Raw genomic sequence first — 21,477 nt, forward strand, 5'->3', positions numbered from 1 at the left:
GATAAGTTATATTTAAACTAGCAATAGAGGCCATTTTTTAAAAAAAGGCCCTAGAAATCCCAGGAACTCTGGGCTTCCTGCCGCAGTGGTTCCCTCCAGAGGGGCAGGTGGGCTTGCCTGGTTGTTCTGCAGTGGCAGTGGCTACCTCCGGAAGGGTAGACGGGCTCGCCTGGCTGTCCTGCCGCCGTGGCTCCCTCTGGAGGAGCTGGTGGGCTCCTGTGGTGGCAGCTCCCTACAGAGAGGTGGACAGGCCCTCCTGGCCATCCTGTGGCAGTGGTTCCCTCTGGAGGCCACATTGGCTAGGACACACCAGGATAAAAGTGTGTTTTATCCAGGTGCACCAGGATAAAAGTGCGTCGTCGGGAACACCGTTTCCCTTTTCTATAGATAGATAAATTATGTTTACATTTTGAATTTGTGAACATTACTGTAGAATTTGAACCTGGTTCTCAGGACTCAGGGGGTTACATAAGCATCAACCCTAGTCACAGGCCAATGTAGTTATCATGTGCAATGGCGCTTTCACTAATACCAGTGGCTCACCCATCTGGGCTTCTGATTGTTGAGGTGGGAGTAAAGGGAGAGAGTACAGTGCAATGGTAAGTGCATTGGACCATACCTCAAGTTCCAATCCCCACTCTGCTATGAAGCTCACTGGATAACCTTGGGCCACTCACTCTCTTTCCTCCCAACCTCTCTCACAGGGTTGCTGTGAAGATAACATAGAGACCATGTGCTAAGCTTCTTGGAGGAAGGGTGAGATAAACAGGTCCTACCATATAAAAGGCAAGCCATATTGGCGACAACTCACTTTTTATCCCCACGCAGATGCTCTCAAACATCCTCTACGGGAATAAAAGGTGAGTTGCAGGCAACATGGCCTCCCTGCTGCCTGCTGTGCTCCCCAATCTGGAAGTTGGCAACCCTTCCCTGTTGCAAAATCAGGCCAAAGCCTGTTGAGAGTGAATGCATCAACAACATGTAACAATGGCGATGGGGACTTGACTCAGCCCGTAAGCCATGGTACGTGAACTGAAGTGCTCCAGGTCTATATCTTAATCTGAGAAATGCTGAAAGCCGTGCTGCTCTGGCCGGTCTTCAGTTCTCTTTCATATTTTGCTAAATTGAAGCCTTGCCGGCGAAGGCTTGTGTTGAGTGAGACTGTCCAAAGAGATCTTTGGCACCTGCAAAAAAAAAAAAGTTTGTGAGACGCAAAGACAACAGACTATTTTTATCCCTTGGGACTTTGAGGGAAAAAAACCAAAAAGAAATTCTCTTTTTTGTTGGGGGAAGCTGAGTTTCTATTTAATTCTCAGCAAAATCGAAGGTCATCTTGAAAAACAGCTAGACATATTTGGCGGCATTGCTTTTAAATGGAGGATGCTATTGCTGCATTTTCAGTTACTACTACATGAGAATAAAACAGGAACTGCTCCAAACAATTTGTTGCTTACCTATGGAGATGCACAAATCAAAACAGGAAGACACTTCATATGGAAACAGCATGCAGAAAGAGACCTAATCTATGGAAGATAATATCTGTAACCTGAGAGTGGGATGTTTTTATTGTGTATTTAAGATCAGTTGGGTAGGCTCCCACCCTATGCAGATCACAGCAAGGGGGGGGGCACCTGAAGCTGGAGTATACATTTTTGCAGAGCCAAGAAAGAAAATTAACAAAGGAGACAAAGAACGCTGAAGAAAAATGCAGGTGCAAAAGGATGATTGAAGGGGGTCAAAAGGAAGAAATGGGAAGAGGAATGGCGTTCATTCCTACAAGTGGGAATCTGCATGAAAATGGCATGGACTTTGCCTCTCCCACATCATCTCAATAAGAGTCTCTCTACCAGGGCTTTTTTTCTGGGAAAAGAGGTGGTGGAACTCAGGACCGCACAATGACATCACTTTGGGTCAGCTGGAACAAGGGGGGAGTTTTTAAAAGTTTAAATTGCCCTCGGTGAAAATGGTCACATGGCTGGTGGCCCCGCCCCCTGATCTCCAGACAGAGGGGAGTTTAGATTGCCCTCTGCGCCACTCAGTGGCGTGGAGGGCAATCTAAACTCCCCTCTGTCTGGAGATTAGGGGGCGGGGCCACCGGCCATGTGACCATTTTTAAGAGGTGCCGGAACTCTGTTCCACCGCATTCCAGCTGAAAAAAAGCCCTGCTCTCTACACTTGGTACTGATAATTAGGTCCTGAAAAATTCTGGAAATATTCAGGAATATTCGGGGCTGGCATTTTAAGCCTCCCAAGCCAAAGCTGTTCTTCAGTTTTACAGGTTGTGTTGGGCTTGTTACTATGTCCCTTGCTCAAATTAGTTTGATTTGGATTCTTTGCTTTGGTGTTGTTTTTTGAGGGGCTTGCCACGTTGGCCTGCTGGGCTTATCTGGGTTTGTTGGTTCTGTTTGCATTTGCAGGCTCTTGGCCAGTGGTTGCTCTTGAGTTTTTGGCTAATGGCTTCTTTGCCCTGAGAAAGCATGGCTTTTTCTCCGAATAGGAAACAATGGAGACAAGTTGGGGGCGCCTTGTTTCAAGGCCCATAGAACCTGACCCCTTGATCCAGTTTTCTTAAAACTTGGAGGGGGGGGGTCTTGAAAGGCAGGACTAAGATCATTGGAGTAATTTGCTTAAAAAATAGCCCTTCCAGCCCCCCCCCCCCGCCAAGGTGCCCCATATAGTGTTAAAGGACCAAAATATTTTTTGGAACCCTCACTTCCAATTTGAATTTCAAAATGGTAGTGAGCATGCAAATAACCCAGAACAGATGGTATGGAAACCCATCCAATATGAATCCATTTTTTTCCAGGTGTACATCCCTAATTAAAATTATGTTGGATCTGGTGCTGGAACCCCCCCCCCCCCATCCACACACTTTTCTTGTTTGTCCCTCCCTAGCCACCCCCTCCGGACAAACAAACTTTGCATCCGGACGCATCTCTCAGAGGAAACAGCAGGTGCTGAAACCAAACACAGAGATATTGTGTTCATGTATCACAAAGGTTTTATTTTGCCCTCCAGGAAATCAAATAACTGTTCTCCTTGTGCTAAAAGAAGTCCGATTTGTGGCCATGCAAAGAAACTGAAGAGGTTTCTCTCTTGAGCAGGTGTGAGTATCATGAAGTCTGACTAAAACCAGTTCATGAAACCACGCTCACGAAATTGCTCAGAGACAGAATCAAAATCTAATTAGGTAGCAAAGATCTAATGGACCAAAGGATAGATGGTGCTGTCTCTCGCTTTCTTTCCCCCTCTTCTTCTATAGTTTGGTGAAGGATTTCCCTATAATGTGTGTAACTTAATCGCTGGTAATGTTTTTGTGTATGTGCTTGCAAATATAAATCCCAAAGCTCATTCACACTTCAGCTTTTCTGCCAATCATTATTCACAATTCCTTCCCTGGATTCCAGATCTCAATATTCTTATGACAAACAAATCACCTAAAGACTACAGTTTAGTAGTTATGTAAATAAGAACATTTCCTTTGGCACCAATATGGATATTGAGATTATCATATACACGAATAATATGGCTTCGAACATGAAACACGTCCAAACCCCATTAGTATTATGAGACTTTTATTTAATAGAAACATCAGCATTGACTTCCACAGAAACATAAACACTGGTAACAGTTGTCGGCTTTCACTGTTGGGTCTCCACTGCCTATGATAATCCGGATATCTATATTGATGGCAAAGGAAATGGTCTTATTTACTTAACTACTAAACTGTGGCCGGTCATTATTCACAATTTTTCACTCTCCAAGACCTGGGATATCCAGGTTCGAATTCCAACTGTGCCATGGAAGCTTGGTGACCTTGAACTTGTCATTCTTTCCTAGCCTAACCTACATCACAAGGTTGTTGTGAGGATAAAAAGAGGGGGGGAATAAAGAACTATATATGCCCTATAGATTCGTTGGAGAAAGGGAGGGGTAAAAACGTGATAGTTACTCCAGTTCTTGTTGCCAGAAGGAAATCTGTAAAAGTTTGCTGTAAAATGCAAAGTAGTAGCTTTGAACACAAAAGAGTGTGAAAAATGTATGCATGGGGCTATGAGTGCCCGTGCACATGTGCCGGTGGAGACAACACTGTACTTACAGGATTTTCTATAAGAATTTCCTGAGATAATGTATGTGAAATTCTCTGAACAGTTAAATACAAAAGTAAAGAGCTTTACATTAAATGAAGAGTCACAATTTCTTCTTTCATTATCATCAAAAAGGCATATATATCAAGCTTTTGGTATCATGCAAATATACTTAATGGTGTAATTCATCAAAAGACAGATGATAAATCACCAAAAAGTAGCTGACAGATCATACGTAATAAGAATATAGTATCCTTCTAAAAGAAAAGAAAAAGGATAATCTTAAGTGGCTGCACTGAAACGTTGGTCAGTGTTCCAAGCTGATGTTTGCCACACCTCCTGAATCCTGAATGTGTCATTGGTCAAGTACAGATCACTTTCACCAATAGGATGCATCCAAATACTGTACATTGGCTGAGTTGCAACCGAAAGCAAGAATGCCACGTAGTAAATTGCAAAGAACTCTAGTTGCGAGGCAGCGCCATCTAGTGCCATGTTGGAGCTCTACTCTTTCCGAATACAACAGGCCATTTCCTAAAAGCGTTCTGTATTGTTTCCCAGAACCGTCTGCTCTGCAGGCAAGGATACGAAGGATGAAAGTAGATGGAGACACTGATCCGTGATTGACAGTGCAATGCTGAGTATGTTTACACAGAAGCGAGTTCCATTGAACTCAGTGAGGGTTACTTCCTAGTTAAATGTGTTGAGAATTGCAGCATGAATCTTCTGTTTTTCTTTTTTATAGTTCGAGTCCTGTAGCACCTTAAAGACCAGCTGGATTTCCAGGGTATGAGCCTTGACTCTCAAAAGCTCATACCCTGAAAATCTAGTTGGTCTTTAAGGTGCCACCGGATCTGAATCTTGTCAGCAGCTGTGATCTTGTTTAGCTCTCCGGCAGTGTCCAAAAGAACACAGTTACTATGGTTGTTGTGGGTTTTCTGGGCTGTATTGCCGTGGTCTTGGCATTGTAGTTCCTGACGTTCCGCCAGCAGCTGTGGCTGGCATCTTCAGAGGTGTAGCACCAAAAGACAGAGATCTCTCAGTGTCACAGTGTGGAAAAGATGTTGGCAGGTCATTTGTATCTACTCAGGAGGGGTGGGGTTGAGCTGAGTCATCCTGTAAGTGTTTCCCAGGGTGTGGAATGCTAATGACGGGAGGCTTCACTGTATCCTGAGGAGGTTCTTTTGCATATGGATTGGGGCTGGATGTGCTAATATTCTCTGTAGGGCTATTGTTGAGTATAGAGTGTTTTGTTAGCCCGGTGTTTTTCAGAACTGGAAACCATGCTCTGTTCATTCTTAAGGTTTCTTCTTTCCTGTTGAAGTTTTGCTTATGCTTGTGAATTTCAATGGCTTCCCTGTGCAGTCTGACAAAGTAGTTGGAAGCTGCCTGGATTCTGTAGATCCACCACTACTGGCATGAGGGGAGCCGGGAGAGCTGCCATCTCTAAGCAGTTCTCAAGCACGCTGGGCTCATTGGACGCTGGAGAGGGCTTTGGCTCTTGCTGTATTGGTTTGTCTTTGGTTCTCAGACGCTTGTCTCTTAACACTCCCAATCTGGTGGTGATCGCCAGCTGTTCAGAAGGCGGAAGGGCCGAGAATGAATTGAATAATTCTTCTTCAATTGAATTCTCAAGAGAGGAATGGGCTGGGGCCATACTCAGGTGTGAGGAAGAGTCACTCTGTATGACGTCTGACACCGGATCTGGGGTAGAGCTCTCAGCCTCCATCTGGGAGTGGTCTTTTTGCCAGCATGGTAGCAGAGAGTTTATGATCAAGTTATTGAAAACCCTAGCAGGGAAAATTCTTTTAGTGTGCAAAAATTCCTTCCGGCGAGTCGGCGACGCAGTAGGCTTGGAATTCTGAGGCTGCCAAATGTGAGAAGAACTCTTTGAGCCTGGTATGGATTGTTAAGTGGCTCAACAGATACTAAGTCTATTGCTAGTTGACTCTCATGTAGAAGAGCATCTGAATCTTGTGCTTCTACTATAGACCAACATGATTATACACTAGAAAGTATTTTTAAAATTCAAAAGAGCCACGGGAGGTGGGATGAACTGGATTGGGGGTGCAAGGCTGGAGCAGCAGAGGTTTTCACTCATGGGTTTTTCCTGATCTAAATGTCCCCCTGCACAGCTGATATTTGGCAGCAGGGGGCAACATAGAGGCAGTGGATTAAACAGAAAATTTAATAGCTGTTGAATCCTCTGCACGAAGATCTCTTCAGCAGTGGAGCTAAACCAGATTATTTTTAACTAGCAACAAAGCTGGTTGTGGGAAAAAATACAATGGACTCTAGAAGAGGGAGGGCAGGCAGGTGGGCATTCCCTCATCCTCCGTCACTGATAACAGCCGGATGAAGGTGGGGGTGGGGGTGGGCATGACCACTTCCTCTGCACCTGATTCCAGCTGAGTGACGGTGGGGCGGGAATTGCCACCTGCTCCACGCCTGAGTCCAGCAAGTTGAATAGGGGGCAGGCATTGCCTCCTGCTCCACTCCTGATCCCTGCCAGGTGAAGTCAGGGGGCGGGCATTGCCACCTGCTCTGTGCCTGATCCCAGCCAGGTGAAGGGGAGGTGGGCATTACCTCCTTCTCCTTGCCTGATCCTGGCCGGGTGAAGGAGGGCAGGCATTGCATCCTGCTCCATGCCTGATCCTGGCCAGTTGAAGGAGGGAGGCAGGCATTGCCACCTGCTCCACTTTTGATCCTAGCTGGATCGAGGGGGGTTGGACATTTCCACCTGCTCCGCTCCTGATCCCAGCTGGGTGAAGGTGGGGGATGGGCATTGCTACTTGCTCCATTCCTGATCCCAGCTGGGTGAAGGCAGAGGGCGGGTATTGCCATCTGCTCTGCTCCTGATCCCAGCTGGTGAAGTTGGAGGGCGGGCATTGCCACCTGCTTTGCTCCTGATCCCAGCAGGGTGAAGGCGGGGGGCAGGCACTGCTGCCTGCTCCACGCCTTATCTTGGCCTGGGCTTCCAATCGTGGCACACTCTCTGGAGCTCTGGCTGCCTCATCTGGGCTTCCTTCCACAGCAGTGCCCTCTGGAGGTTCACCAGGGTAGCAAGTGAGTTGTCTTGAACACGCTTAGCCTTTTATATAGTAGGATGCCTTCACCTACTCACTGGTTTCAGATGTTTTGGGGAACGTAAAATATTGAGTAGGTAGCTTATGGTACACTCTCTGGTGTATTCTTTGGAGATCATTCATTGAATCTGACAGGGTGGCATTGGTGTCCAAAGGCTTGCAAGGCCCAGCCTTAACAACCAGAGAGGCAGTGATTACTCAGAAGGGACTGGCTGGCTGGTGGACGGTAGTGAGGGGGAAACAACCTGGCAGTGCAGCAGGTGATGGGTGAGGCATTTGTATACTTCTGGCACAGCTGTGGCTAGGCTCCCACGTGCCGCCAGTGGCGGGCAAACTCCCAGGGGTTTGCCTCATTGCCCACTGATCTGCCAACAATTGGTGAGAAGTGATACGCCTCCCGGAGGTTGCCCACCACCAGAAGGCATCCTGGGAACATGCACAGTGCATGCACTCCTGGGGAGCACGACAATGTCACTTCTTGAAGTGACGTCGTCTTGCCAGATGTAGGCATGCAGAATATAGCTGAATATAGCTGGTTGATGACATCCAGAGTTGCAAGGTTGCAAAAACAGGTGGCAACGAGCTACACCGGTCTCATTCCTTTCGGCTCGTTTCAGAAAGGGTCCTTCGTCAGGCCACAAATATCTATTTCGTCAGGCGAATTCGTATAGAGAATCAATTATCAGTCAATATCAGATGCTGAAATCAGCTACCATATGAGGTCTCTGGACCTTTTTGGCACCGTTTACCTTCGGGCGTCTTGAGCAAAGTTTGAGAGAATTCTACTATATTGGGACTTAATTCTCTCTCCATGCATGTGTATTGATTTGCTGTAGACAACTGGAAACTCAATGTAGATATATTGAATTAATAGCAGTGTGGTACAGATAATATAATTGTACTGAGTCACTCCTTGGCATACTTCCTTTCTTCTTGTTGTTTATCAGTGTTTTTGAGGAAGTATATTCTCCCTTTTGACCGTTCCCCCAAGATGTAGGCATGCCCCTGCGCTTTGCTGGGGCCAATTCTGGCCCCTCATGGGCCAGAAGAAGCCTTGTGCAAAGCGCAGGAGCAAGCCCATGCCCATGGCTGCGTGATGACGTCACTTCATTATGCACCAGGAGCACATGGGCGCAAAAAGGGTCGTGGGCAAGGCATGAGGAGAGTGCTGGGTCCTTCCCCTCCTGCCAGGAGGGTCAGAGAATCTGGCAACCCAAGCTGCAGCCTTGAGCAGCCCTTAGCCGCAAGGGGCCCAGGCAAAGGGAGTACAGCTGTATTAGGTAGGGCTGCTGGGTGGCAATGTTGGCATCGCTGGGAGCTTTGGGGGGCAGGGCAAGGGGAGGAATTGATATCAGGCTACGTGCTAATGTCATGTCTAGAGTTTTGCCCTCATGTGATGTCAACATGTAGCATGATGTCATTTCCACCCAACGCAGCTGGTCTAAAGTGCAAGGGCAGGTGGAGGGCCCTTCCCTGGGGGACTGCCTGCCCAAAGTGGGCACTTGGCAAGCCTAGTGCAAGGATGTAGGGTTGGATCCAGGATCGATTCTCAAGGCCAGAAAGGTTCTTGCTTGAGGTTCAGATAGGTTTGCCCAGCGCCCGCTCGGGGCAGGCGGTCTCTTGCGAAAAGCCCCCCCTCCAGCCACCCTTGCGTCTCAGGCCGGTGGGAGAAACAATGGGGATGGAAATGACGTTGGGCTATGTGCTGACATCAGATCTGTTACATCAGATATTAGCCAACACTTTATGATATCATAGGAACTGTCCAATTGGTGCTGATGTCAATCGTATCCTACATATCACTTACATTATTTTCCCAGTGACAAAATACTGCAGTTTGAAAGGTGGGGAAATGAGTGTGTTCTTCATAATAGGTAGATCCAATAAAGCTGGAGTCTGTGTAATGCCTATGACAGTTACTGTACGGGAAATGAGTTATTTCAAAAATAATGGATTAATGCTCTTTTTCTGTTTCCTATTTATTATGATCCTTGTCCCAGAAAGTATTCTTTAGTGACAAATACTGCAGTCCTTTGTGGAGTTACATACATCCTTTTAAGATGACTGACTTCAGTGGACTTCGAAGGATGTAACTCCGCTTTGGCTTGTACTGCCAATGTACTTGTGCATTCCTATAATATTAAGTCTACAATCCTTTGCTCACTACTTGAGAGTAAATTTGATCAAAGTAGGTAAGATTGAGATATACTAGTATATCTATACCACAAAAATGAGTTTTATATCTATTTCTCTCTTATGGCTTCCCTCAAAGAACTCTGGGAATTGTAGTTTGGTAAGGATGCTTAGAGAACCTTTGTCCCTTTCATTGAACTATAATTGTCAGGTTTCATGATTTAAACCAGTTTAAGTCTGAAGTGTGGATATACCCTAATGCATAACACCCAAATACATATTAATGCATAAGCATTAAAGTAAAGTTTATTTCCATCTTCTTTACCCATATTTTGAAATTTATAGTCTCCTCCTGAGAAAAACAGGAGTCACCCAAACTGCTGTGTATTAACATGTCACAATGAATAGATTTATGCTGTGTGGCTCATTCCAAACTTAATTATGCTATCAAGAAAGATTGCCAAAGCAGATGGATCATGTGGTTTGTTGTGGCCACACACATATTTCTAACGTGTTTCCCCCCTTTACTTCAGCTTGTCATTTTAACAGCTCTGAGAATTCTTTTCCTCTGGGCCCAAATCACAGCGTGGGAAGCCATGTCTCCAGAAAAAAGCCATTCAAATGCCATTTTAGTGACAACTGTGGTTCTCTGTGTGAATAGAGAGCTCAAACAGCTGTTTGGGTGGATACTTCTGTTATCAAGTGTTTCTCTGCTATACAGCAAGAAAGATGGACACAAGATCTTCTGTCTTAACTGCTTTCAGAATGGTTGGGTTTGATAAAAAAGAACAACAAAAATTGAACCACAATATTGACCTCCCAAGAAGAACAATTTCTGAGGTTTCTTTGAGTCTCTCTACATGAGACATCTTATACGAGAACGCTCAAGTGTAGAGAGATGCAATGTTAGCAGGGAAGTGTAGTTTAAAAAGACAGAGCCAAAGGCTCGGTCAATTTTACCTCACTACAGAGCTGGCAAAGATCCCTCCTCAGAGGGTTTGTTACTTTCCTTTCCCCCCTGACAGAGCTTTCCCGGCTAACAATGTGTCTCCCTACACTTGAGCATTCTCGCGTAAGATGTCTCATATAGAGAGGCTCTTTGTGCTGACAGCCCAAAGGACCCAAAGAAAGAAAAGAAAAGGTAGCTGCCTGGTTCTACATGTTAGGGCCAAGCTACAAGTGAAGAATGACACTTGAACGGCAAGTGGATCGAGTGGAGCGCCAGTGGAGGGCAAGTGAACAGGGAGAAATACACTTGCCAGGCCAGTGTAATTCGTCACTTGTAGCTTGGCTCAGTCAGCAAGATTTGGGTCCAGCTAAGTCATACCCTGAATTAGTTGGCCTTTAAGGTGCTACTGGACTCGAATCTTGCTCTTCTGCTGCTGCCCACCTGAAACTATCTTCAGAGTTAATCAGGTTAATCCTCCTTGTAGTAGCAGGGTGCTCAATGAATGGCTTTAAAAGCACAGCCCTGGGCCTCCAGCGAGCACATGCCTGGGAAACGAGGGAAAGCCTTTTTGTGGACTGGCAAAAGATCCGGTGCGGCCCGCCTCTCTGCAAGGCAGAGCCTTTTAAAAGATATTTTGATTGGTGGGTCCAAAGTGCCATTCATCACAGACTGTAGGGGCACAGCCATATTTAGGCTGAGAGCTGGATTCATGTACAAGCTAAGTTTAGGGCCTCAGATGGTGAGGCACCTCTTAATATAAAAAGAAAAATTACTGTTAGAATAATACATATTTTGGGTAAGTAATGTATTTGCGCCTTTTAAACTTGACATAGGTTTGAGGCCTCAATATGCCGTCTTAATATGCCCAGGTTAGGTTTCTTATTAGGCTTTCCAGGTTCCTGCAGGTGGTGGGGGATCCCTTGCCACCAGTAGGTGCTTCTGACCATGTAGGGTTGCCAACGCATTGGGAAATTCCTGGAGATTTGGAAGTAGAGCCTGGGAAAGGGGGTTTGGGGAGCAGAGGGACCTCAGCAGGGTATAATGACACATGCACCACCCTCTAATGCAACCATTTTCTCCTGTGGAACTGATCTCTGTCTTCTAGAGATCAGTTGTAATTCCAAAAGATCTTCAGGCCCTACCTAGAGATTGGAAACCGTACTGCCACTGCTCAGCTGGGGGGGAATGGTGGGAAAACAGGGGTGGTGGACAGTGTACCAACATGCTGACATCACTCCCTGTGCACCCAGAAATGATGTCAGAGCATCACTGGGGACGCTGTGCTCAAATGGTATAGCATCCCTGGTGATGAGATGACACCACTTCCGGGAGCACAGGAAGTGATGTCATCAAGTAGCCCGGAGTGTCATGATGTTGCCAGTGAAGGCTGCCCCCACCTGGGTAAGCCTCCCAGAAGTTGCCAGCCTTGTTCTTGCAACCCAACTTCTTATCCAACTCTTTGTAAGGCAAAACAGTACCCCAGACAGAAAGAGGAAAGATGTACAGCGCTGACAGCTGACATTACGCAAGAATGAAACTTGTAAATGTTGATACAATTACATGGATTTACTGAACATCTGACACGTTAGGTTTTGTTCTTAGTCTATGTTATGTTTGGAGGGCTTTCATGGGGTAGCAGTTACAGTGTCTCCCTGACAGGAAGAAGGCAGGCACTAAGTGGTGGTGGGACCAGAGGCAGCTGTCGTGGAGGAGGCAAGGACTCAGCAGGGTCTTGGACGATGGGAAAGCAACCGGGCCTCTGGGAACCATTTCAGGGGAAAGCAAGTTCCTGTGGTCTGGCAACCCTAGGGTTCCCAGGTTCCTTGGTCAGGGCAGGGATCCCCGCTCCCAGCCTGCTCCCCCTGCTTCCTCTTACCTAGCTGACAGGGGAGAAAAAGTGTGCAAAACAGGAACTGGAGCTCTGGAGCACACTCCAAAGCCTCAGTTGTCATGCTGGGAATGATGTCATTCCCAGCATGAGACTGAAGGGAAGGCCCCCGCAGGGGGCATTTTTGCTTAAAATTGGCCAATTTGGGCCAATTTGGAGCAAAAATACCCCCTCCCCCCATGGAGGCCTTCCCTTTCTTGTTGCCCCAAGAATGATATCACTCTCGGTGCAACAACAAAGACTCCAAAGTGTGCATGTGCATTGCACACGTGCACAGTAAGTTTCCCCTGTGCATGCCCCCATGACCTCCCTGTCCCCTGGTTTGGGCCTCAGGGGACCTGGCCCCCTAGTGGTCCTCCACCAGCCACCAAGCCAGTGGTGGCACCTTCTAACACATTCTCTGCTCTAAAAAAAAATGCCCTGGGCCGATTCCAGACGGCCCTCCCCATCCCGAAATGTCGCGCGTCGTTTCGGGATGGGGAGGGCCATCTGGAATCGGCCCTGGAATGCTGAAATTGTTTTTGTTTTTTTTCTTAACTCAATAGCCACTGATTCCCCCCCCCCTCCTTAAAAAGCCTGGATAAAAGTCCAATGAACTTGACTTCAGACTTGGATAAAAGTCCAATGAACTCCAGATTTTTTTTTAAAGTTTCATCTGGTCTTATTCAGCAGAGATAAAGGACATCCACAAACCGCAGACATTTCTCCTTGTTATTATTATTATTATAATTCACACTTGTTTTACAAAGCTGAACAGAGGAAAATGAAAACAGTGCAAAAAGAAGTCGCTGTTCAACACAATGACAAGATCAACTTGTACATTTGAAGACACATGTAACATTTGGCAATTAAACCGCGTTTATAATGTAGCACAGCTTGCAACAACACTGAGAATTCAAAGCTCACTTTTAACCAACATTTTGTGTAGGGAAGGCAGGACGCTCCCCTGTGCCGTCTGACTTCTTGTCTCTTCTGCAAACTAAATTGCCTTATTTGACATCAACTCTGTAAACTAGGACTGAGACCTAACAGAATCCAGCCCTGATCTCTTTGGAGTTCTTGCCTCTAGGAACGTTTGATTGAGTGCAAATACAAAGCTGGGAATAGATTTGTGGTCCTCTTGTTTCAATTTTTTTTTGTAAGTAAAGAGTTCCTGGTTATGCGCAGAAGAGTCTGTTGCCTTGTGCTGTTCTTACAATGGAATGTATGACAAACGACAAGTGCTCTGCAGAAAGAAAGAATTGCGCTGGCTTCTTTGTAAAAGCAAAATCCCAGTCTGTTTGGGGATTCTGGGCGCATCTTCCTCTCCGTTTTTCAGAAGCTCTGTTCATTCCCACCGTGGCCCGTGTTTACTTTTCCCACTGGCACGGGGATTAATAATGTCTCGTAAGTCTGCCTGATGGCCTTGTTGGGGGATTCCAAGCCTGTTTGCATTACTTTGCCAGCAGGCAAAGCTTCCTGCGGCTGCTGCACTGTAACCTTCAAAGTACCAAAAGAATGTGTGCCGTTTCTCACTGTTGCATTCTACACTACAGTTCACTCACATTTATTTCAGCCTCTGGAGCTTTTTCTTCGATGGCTTCAAATTGGAAAGAGTGCTGATAAAAGCTGCAGAGCATAAGCAACTAAACTTGTGTTTGTGTGTGTATGGGTAAGGCAGTCACCAAGACTAAGAGCCAAGCTACAAGTGACGCCTGACACAGGTTGGACACGTGTCAGCTTTCCTCAAGTTTTGATGGGAAATGTAGGCATCCTGGTCTTGCAGCTGTAATGGAGAGCCAAGCTGTAAAACCAGGGCGCCTACATTTCCCATCAAAACTTGAGGGAAGCTGACAAGTGTCCAACTTGTGTCAGGCATCACTTGTAGCTTGGCTCTTAGCCTCTATGTGACATTTGTAATTTGAGAGGTTTTTTTGAGGGGGACTGCTGTTTTGTTCCCTCCCCCATTCTGTTCCCAGTCACTGCCCCCTTCTCTGCTACCAGGGTTTTTTTTCAGCAGGAACGCGGGGGGAACGGAGTTCCGGAACCTCTTGAAAGTGGTCACATGGCTGGTGGCCCCACCCCCTGATCTCCAGACAGAGGGGAGTTCAGATTGTGCACAGTACAGTTTACACTGCTGTGATGTGAGGAAACCAATAGGAACAGAGACACAAAAGGATCTCTCTCTACCCCTCAACAGTTCCGTACAGGGTTGCCAACTTCCTGGTTGGGCCTAGGGATCTCCCAGAATTCCAATTGATCTGCAGACAACAGGGATAAGTCCCCCTGAAGGAAATGGCAGCTTTGAAGGGAGGACTATATGGCATCGTACCCCACCGATTTATTTATTTATTGGATTTATATCCCACCCTCCCCTCAAGCGGCTCACTTTTCTCCCCTTCCCAAACTCACCATCCCCAAGCTCCACCCCAAACCTCTAGGAATTTCCCAACCTCCAGGAGCCTTCACTCTGTTCCTCAAAGCATGCTAGTGTGTTCTAAAGCACAGTCGGAGAACTATGAAGATTGGAGCAGGCTCAGCAGCTAGGGTTCCCCCTCTGAGTTCTAGGTTCTGCTAGGAACAGGGCCCAAACTGGGCTTTGGTTCAGATGCCCCCCCCCGGTGGCTGTTGGTGTACATCCCCCCCCTTTCTCTATAGAAGTGGATTGCAGTCATTCATTATACAGGGAAAAGTAAAATGCCCGTTTGGGACATTTTCATTTCAAGGACAAACATGTCTGTCCCTTTCTGGCTCAGATAACCTCTTCACACATTATAGAGTGCACAGCTCACATCTGGGGTCCTGACACTAGTCAGATGTAATGCAATCACATGTGAGTTCCAGGTTCCTCTCCATTCCCACATGGGCAGTGCTCAATTAGGATTAGGACCACTGCACATGTCAAGAAGGGGCATGCCATTTTTCCAATCCGAAACAGCTCATTATACAGGGAAAAGTAAAATGCCAGTTTGGGACATTTTCATTTCAAGGACAAACATGTCTGTCCCTTTCTGGCTCAGATAACCTCAGATAACCATTGTTCCAATCCGAAACAGTCCAAAGGGAATATTTGGGGAGACCTGCGTGCCGCAAGGGATATATGGGAGTTTGCTTTGGGCTGAGAGAGGTTCCCAGAGGAGGCGGGGGGGGGGGGCAATGTGTGTCTAAGCATATAATATTCATTGGTTTTTTTTACAAAGTGTGGACCTCTTTCTGATACACCTCTCATAACAATAGGCATTTTGCCAGCCTGAGCCAAGAAGCAAAAGAGGTATGGACCGGTTGGAAAAACTTGGCTGTGGGGTAGCTTGTGCTCTGTAGTATTAACTGGTGGTGACTGTCCAGAAAAGAGCCCTTGGGATTGTTACCTGTGTGTGGTAGTGATAAAAAAGAGCAAATTCTATGGTAGGGACTGGGAGTATTAGCTAAGGAAATGGAATCAAAACAATCCGTGTTGTAACGCTATCTATGAAATGGCAGCATTGGGAATAATGAATGCAGTTCTAGTCCCTGCATCTCAAAAAGGATATTGTGCTGGAGAAGCTGCAGTAGAGGGCAACCAACAAGATCCAGGGGTTGTGGAGTGCCTTCTGTACGAGAAAAGGCTAAGGAGGCATTTTATTAGGAGAATGATGATGGGGGGAGCATAAGAGAGAAAGTGGACAGAAAGAATATTTCCCCCCCTCTCCCAAAATACTAGAACTCAAGGGGCACCCAATGAAGTAGATAGCCTGTAGATTCAGGATAAATAAATAAACTTTTTCACTCATAAAGCTGGGGAATTCACTGCCACAGGGTTTAGTGGCTTTAAAGTAGGATTTGTTTTAGTTTAAAAAAGGACTTTAAAGGGCATCCATCCAGTGTATGCAGGAGGATAGATTCATCAATGGCTATTAGCCATAACGGCTAAACGGAATCTACATGTCCAGGGCAGAAACTCTCCGCCCGTGCTGTGGGGCTACAATAGGCCTCGTTGTCCATGGTCTGCTTATATGTCTTCCAGGGCATCTGGCTGGTGATTGTGTGAAATGGGTCACTGAACTAGATGAGCCACGGGACTGATGCTGCAAAACCATCCTTGCATTCTTCCTTCCTTAGGGTCATTCTAAACATTACTTCCTTCACGAATTCAACCCACGCTCGCGCAGACACACGGCAGCTCTGGGGAATAGCTTGTATAAAAAAGGAGAGCCCAAATGGGCTTGGAAAGCTGCTGCTGGGGAGGGGAAAGTGTCTTTCTCCCAAGAGCTTCCCCCCCCCCTGCATGTAGAGGTATTGGGTGCTCGTCTGGCAGCAGAAATGGGACCCCCCCTGCATTGTTTTTGCATGGGGGGGGAAATGCTTAGTAGAAAGGCAAGAGCTTTCTTGGAGAATTCGTGAAGGAAGTCATGCGTAGGTAGCAGACGTTCAGGATGTTTTCTGGTATGATTGCTGCATCCATGCAGAGGAACTGTGGCTAAATGACAGAGCACACGAAGGACTCAGGTTCAGTCCTTGGCTCTTGCAGCTAAAGGGTCTCCAGTAGTGAGAAATACTTCTTTGTGCCTCGGCCACTGCCCTCAAAGTAGGTAATACTGACTTAGATGGACTTGGTATCAGGGAATATGTATGGGTATAAGAGGTGATGTCTCAGCGCAATCAATGCCTCTGGAGAAATACAGTTCCTAATTTGTAAAATATGCCCTGCGTATGTGTGTAGTTGTACATATGTAGCTTCTGGTTTTGACTTTCAACCACATCGTGTGGAAGTTAGGGGAGAAGGCCAGGAAATGTGATCATCCCAGCTCCCTCCCCCATCTTGCTACACAAATTCACTCATTGTTGGATGTCCTCAGAAGAGGGCTCTTGTCTCTTGAATACCACATTTGTGGATATGTGCTCATGTACATGCAGCCTAGGGTTTTGTTGGTAAAAATGTTTTTGCAACAGTGTGCACCAATGTGCAACTGACTGGCATGGTCTGCATTCTACTATGTATCAGTTATTCCACATACACACACTGACACACAATAGAGGCATATGGTCGGCACTTCAACGCAGAGCAATTCCTTGTGGTGTCACATCAGGAGCCACCTCAGTGCCACATTGTCTTCCATGACCACATTCTTCATTCAAAGAAGAACAATGTAGACCTTAACAGTTTGTCACAACACAGCCGTGGCTTCTGCAAAAGAGGAAGGCTACGATGCCATGGCTTCCTTCATCTTTTCTTTCGCTTCCTCCTCCTCTAAGTTCTTTGAGCACAGCTTCGTCCTGTGCTGCTGTGACATGCTGGAGGCCGAAGCCTTCCGGAAAGTAGAAAGCCTTCTGCGAAAGTTGCCTCCGGAGAAGAAATAGAGAAGTGGATCAAAACAACAGTTCATAGCCGCTAGAGAAAGAGTTATCACCACTGACTTCTGCATATAGAGGAGGTCCTCGCAGACGGCGTCTTTTCTCATCATAAAATGGATATGCACGGTGCGCTGAATGTGGTAAGGAGCGAAACTGAACAGGAAGGCCAATGTCACGATGATGACCATCCAGACAGCCTTTTTGTGGGCTTCTTGCTTCCTGTGCATTTGATTTTTCAGCAAGGTCCTGATGATCATGGAACAACAAATGGTGATGATGGCAAACGGCACAATGAAACCGACAAACAAAGCAATGTAGTGCAGGACCACAAGCTTCGTCACCCACCCTGCCGGTGGCGGCTCATAGCACTTAGACTTGTTGGTCGCCGGATCCGTGTACGATCCTCTCATCAGAAACGGTGAACTCGTCAGCATCACAAAAATCCAGATAGTAGCACAGACCAACCTGGCTCTTTTCTCTGTTAGGAAATGGAGGTTCTGGACCGGGAAAACAATGGCGATGCAGCGGAAGAAGCTCATGGCAGTCATGAAGAAGATGCTGCAGTACAGGTTGACGTACAATGCATAAGAACTGATCCGGCACATGAAATCGCCGAAGAACCAGTTGCCTTTGTAAATGTAGTACACCACCCGTAAAGGAAGGGTGCATACAAAGAGGAGGTCTGAAATAGCAAGATTGAGCATGTACACCTGGAAAGCTGTCCTGTCCTGGTATGTCCTTATCAGGACGCACAACACAAAGCCATTTCCTACCAATCCCAGCATGGTGACAACAGAGTACACCGTGGTGTATACTTGATTTCGGAACTCATCGATGGTGTCATTGCATGTCAGATTGGTTGTGGACAAGCTTGTGATGTTCTGAGAAGCAGCCATGATGGATTCCGTCGGATATGGTAACATCATTTGATTCAAATCCTACAGTCCAAAGATGGGAAAAAAATCAGTTAGATAAATGCATGTATGCCACACTAAAAGAGCCATGGTTCCTATTGAACTTTAGGACCTAGTAAGTATGAGAAAGAGGGAATTAAAATTTTGTCACTGGGCTGAAAATTAACAACAGGGTATGAGAAGTCAATGATCTCAGCAAGTGGGTAAAGATCTCATCCTGGTAATCTATGGATATGAAGAATTTAGGGGGAAATATCAGAAAATGGAAGTGGCCAAGAGACAGGGCTGAATAAGGATTTAAAAAGGGGAAATGCTTCTGTGAAAGCTGTCTCATGCCAGAGTTGTAAGTAAACACTCATATTGACTCATGCAAAATCCAGAAAAAGGAACAAAATTATATAGTATCTTTTATCGACCCAGTGCAACTCAAATGACACCAAATATTGTGCAAGCTTGCAAGATCTGTGGAACCCTTCACAAGACGTTCCAATTTTTTTTAAAAAAAGGGAAGGAGGAAAAAAGCAGAATTTCCAGGTCCAGATCTTAAGACTCCATCTCTTTGATGTCAGATGCTGGCAGGCTTACTGTTTGATTGCTGTAGGTGTCAGGTTGCAGCGCTTGCGTCCTGGGAAGAAGACACTCAAAATGGAGGGTCCTCCTGTGACTCCCCCATTGTTTGTTCCTTCTTCCCAGAATGCAAGGCCTTTCTTTGTGTTTCTTTTTCTAGAGAGCATTGGGCCTCTGGGCTCCTTCAGCCAAGCTAGGAGGGAAATGCCAATGTGGAAATTAATTTCTGGGTACCCAGGTAACTGTTCAGAGCACATATCTTTGAGAGAAGCAAAGCCATCATGATAGTTCCTGTCCTGCGTGATTAATCAGCCACTTATTTCTGGTTTCTCTGTGTATAGAGTTGAACAAACAGCCAGAAGGGGGCAATCCTGGTTAAAATGAGGACTCTCCATCTAAAACAAAAAAATTAACACCAAGAAAAGACTGCTCATTTTCTTTATGTGACTGGGAGGTCATGTCTGGATGGAGAGTGTTTTTTTCTCCTGGGATGTCAAGCTGGGATATGTCCCGTAGAATATGAGGGCCAAGCTAGAAGTGATGAATTACACTTGAATGACAAGTGAACAGACTCAGGGCCAAACTACAAGTGATGAATGACACTTGCACAGCAAGTGTATTCCTCCCTGTTCACTTGCCCTCCACTTGCTCTCCACTCAATCCACTTGCCGTTCAAGTGTCATTCATCACTTGTAGCTTGGCCCTCAGATGTATTCCTCCCTGTTCACTTGCACTCCACTTGCACTCCACTTGATCACTGAGGGCCAAGCTACAAGTGACAAATGACACTTGAATGGCAAGTGTATTTCTCCCTGTTCACTTGCCCTCCACTCAATCCACTTGCCGTTCAAGTGTCTTTCGTCATGTGTAGCTTGGCCCGTAGTGGAGCACAAGTGAACAGGGAGGAATACATGTGAGTTTGTTCACTTGCCATTCAAGTGTAATTCATCACTTCAAGCTTGGCCCTGACACATCCTTTTAAAAGGCAGGGCTTTCACCTCTAGTTTCTTTCTTAACCATGAGGTCTGCTCAGTCTGTGTAGTCCTTCATCAAGCCTTGACATTAGTTGGAAGTGGACTGATTGGAACTAAGGGTGGAAATGCTCGTTATAAATTACCTACGGACGCTCAAATGCACCTCATTTCACATGGTCCCCCCTTACAACTACCTATGAACTTGCTCGCACAGTCACACTTCCATTTGCTCTGCATGAGTACATTCACACATTTGATATCAGTTCCTTCTGAACTGCTAAAAGTTTCCCGGGATCTCTTGCTTTTTTTTTTAATTTATTGTGAGGCTTCAGTATTTTCCATATTCCCCTTCTGATAACAATGTGGTTTGAAATTGATGCAAACTGTTGCATTACATTTTTATAAAGAAATAGCTCTGGCTAAGCCTTTCTTTGCTACCCCTGTAGTTACTCTTTGATAAGAAAGTTCTCTGTTTGCAACTGCAAAAATTCCCAGTTCCCCCCACCTCCTATATCCAATCACTGAAATGTAGATCTTGACATTTTCTCACACCTTAAATAAATGCAAATTGGTAAGTCAGAGGAGCCTAAAGTACTCTATGGTGTCCATCCCTGAAAATTCTATCTGCAAAAACAGAGCTGAATTGAAGCTCTATCCTCCCAACTTGGTGGTGGCATTCGTACTCATTTGCAGATGCAATCACACAAAGGGCCAATCTACAAGTGACAAATGACACTTGAACGGCAAGTGAACAGACTCACGTGTATTCCTCCCTGTTCACTTGCACTCTACTTGTGCTCCACTTGATCACGTAGTGAACAGGGAGGAATACACGTGAGTCTGTTCACTTGCCGTTCAAGTGTAATTCATCACTTGTAGCTTGGCCCAAAGAGAGCCCCCGTGAAAGCAGCATTCATGTAAGCTGAGCAAGAGACAGCTTGCATGTGAATTGAAGACCACACAAAATCTTGCACTTGAGTATCCCCAGGTACTTCGTAACATGTATTTTCATTCTAAGTCCCACTGAAATTATCCAGAGTCAGTCCAATCAGAAGTTTAAGATTGGGGATCCTATCCAATGCATGCGCAGATGGACAGCTAATGAGAGCAGACACACTCTAAACATATGAAATGTGGGATAATTGTGATAATGACACTAATACCCCTTCTTTCTTCAGTCATGGGCCGTCATCACACGGGCTTTTATTTAGCGCTAAAATGGCGCTATTTCCCGGCAAACACCCAACTTATTCCAACACTGTAGCGATTTTCTCTCTTCTGCTTTGTGCTTGATAGTCGCGCTATTTTGTGCCTCAGTGTGAATGCCTCACATCGATGTATTTCGCCTCGCAACGTCCTATGCCCTCCCTTCAATCCCAGAATCCATTTCTTCCTGCGACTCCCCTTTTTTTATTTTATTATGTCCTTATAACGCCATAACGACATAACACAATGCAAACTTTCTGCTGAAGTAAAAATGACTCAATCGCCATGGCAGAGTCGTCAGCGATGGGGATCACGTCAGACAGGGAGTTTTCTGCGGGCAAAGGGCTATTTATATAATTTCA

The 21,477-nt window shown here is 46.0% G+C and overlaps 1 protein-coding gene across 1 annotated transcript in view; it reads right to left on the reverse strand.

Annotated features, from left to right (window-relative positions):
* Positions 1-13,981: 13,981 nt before the first annotated feature.
* The window catches only part of CYSLTR1 (cysteinyl leukotriene receptor 1), a 31,188-nt gene continuing 23,692 nt past the window's right edge, over positions 13,982-21,477 (reverse strand). The window contains exon 2 of the mRNA XM_054996885.1: positions 13,982-18,392. Within this exon, the coding sequence (XP_054852860.1) occupies positions 17,304-18,380 (1,077 nt within the window). The 5' untranslated portion in view covers positions 18,381-18,392 and the 3' untranslated portion in view covers positions 13,982-17,303. The remainder of the gene's footprint in view (positions 18,393-21,477) is intronic.

Source organism: Eublepharis macularius, chromosome 13 (assembly GCF_028583425.1).
Source record: "Eublepharis macularius isolate TG4126 chromosome 13, MPM_Emac_v1.0, whole genome shotgun sequence".
Taxonomy (NCBI): domain Eukaryota; kingdom Metazoa; phylum Chordata; class Lepidosauria; order Squamata; family Eublepharidae; genus Eublepharis; species Eublepharis macularius.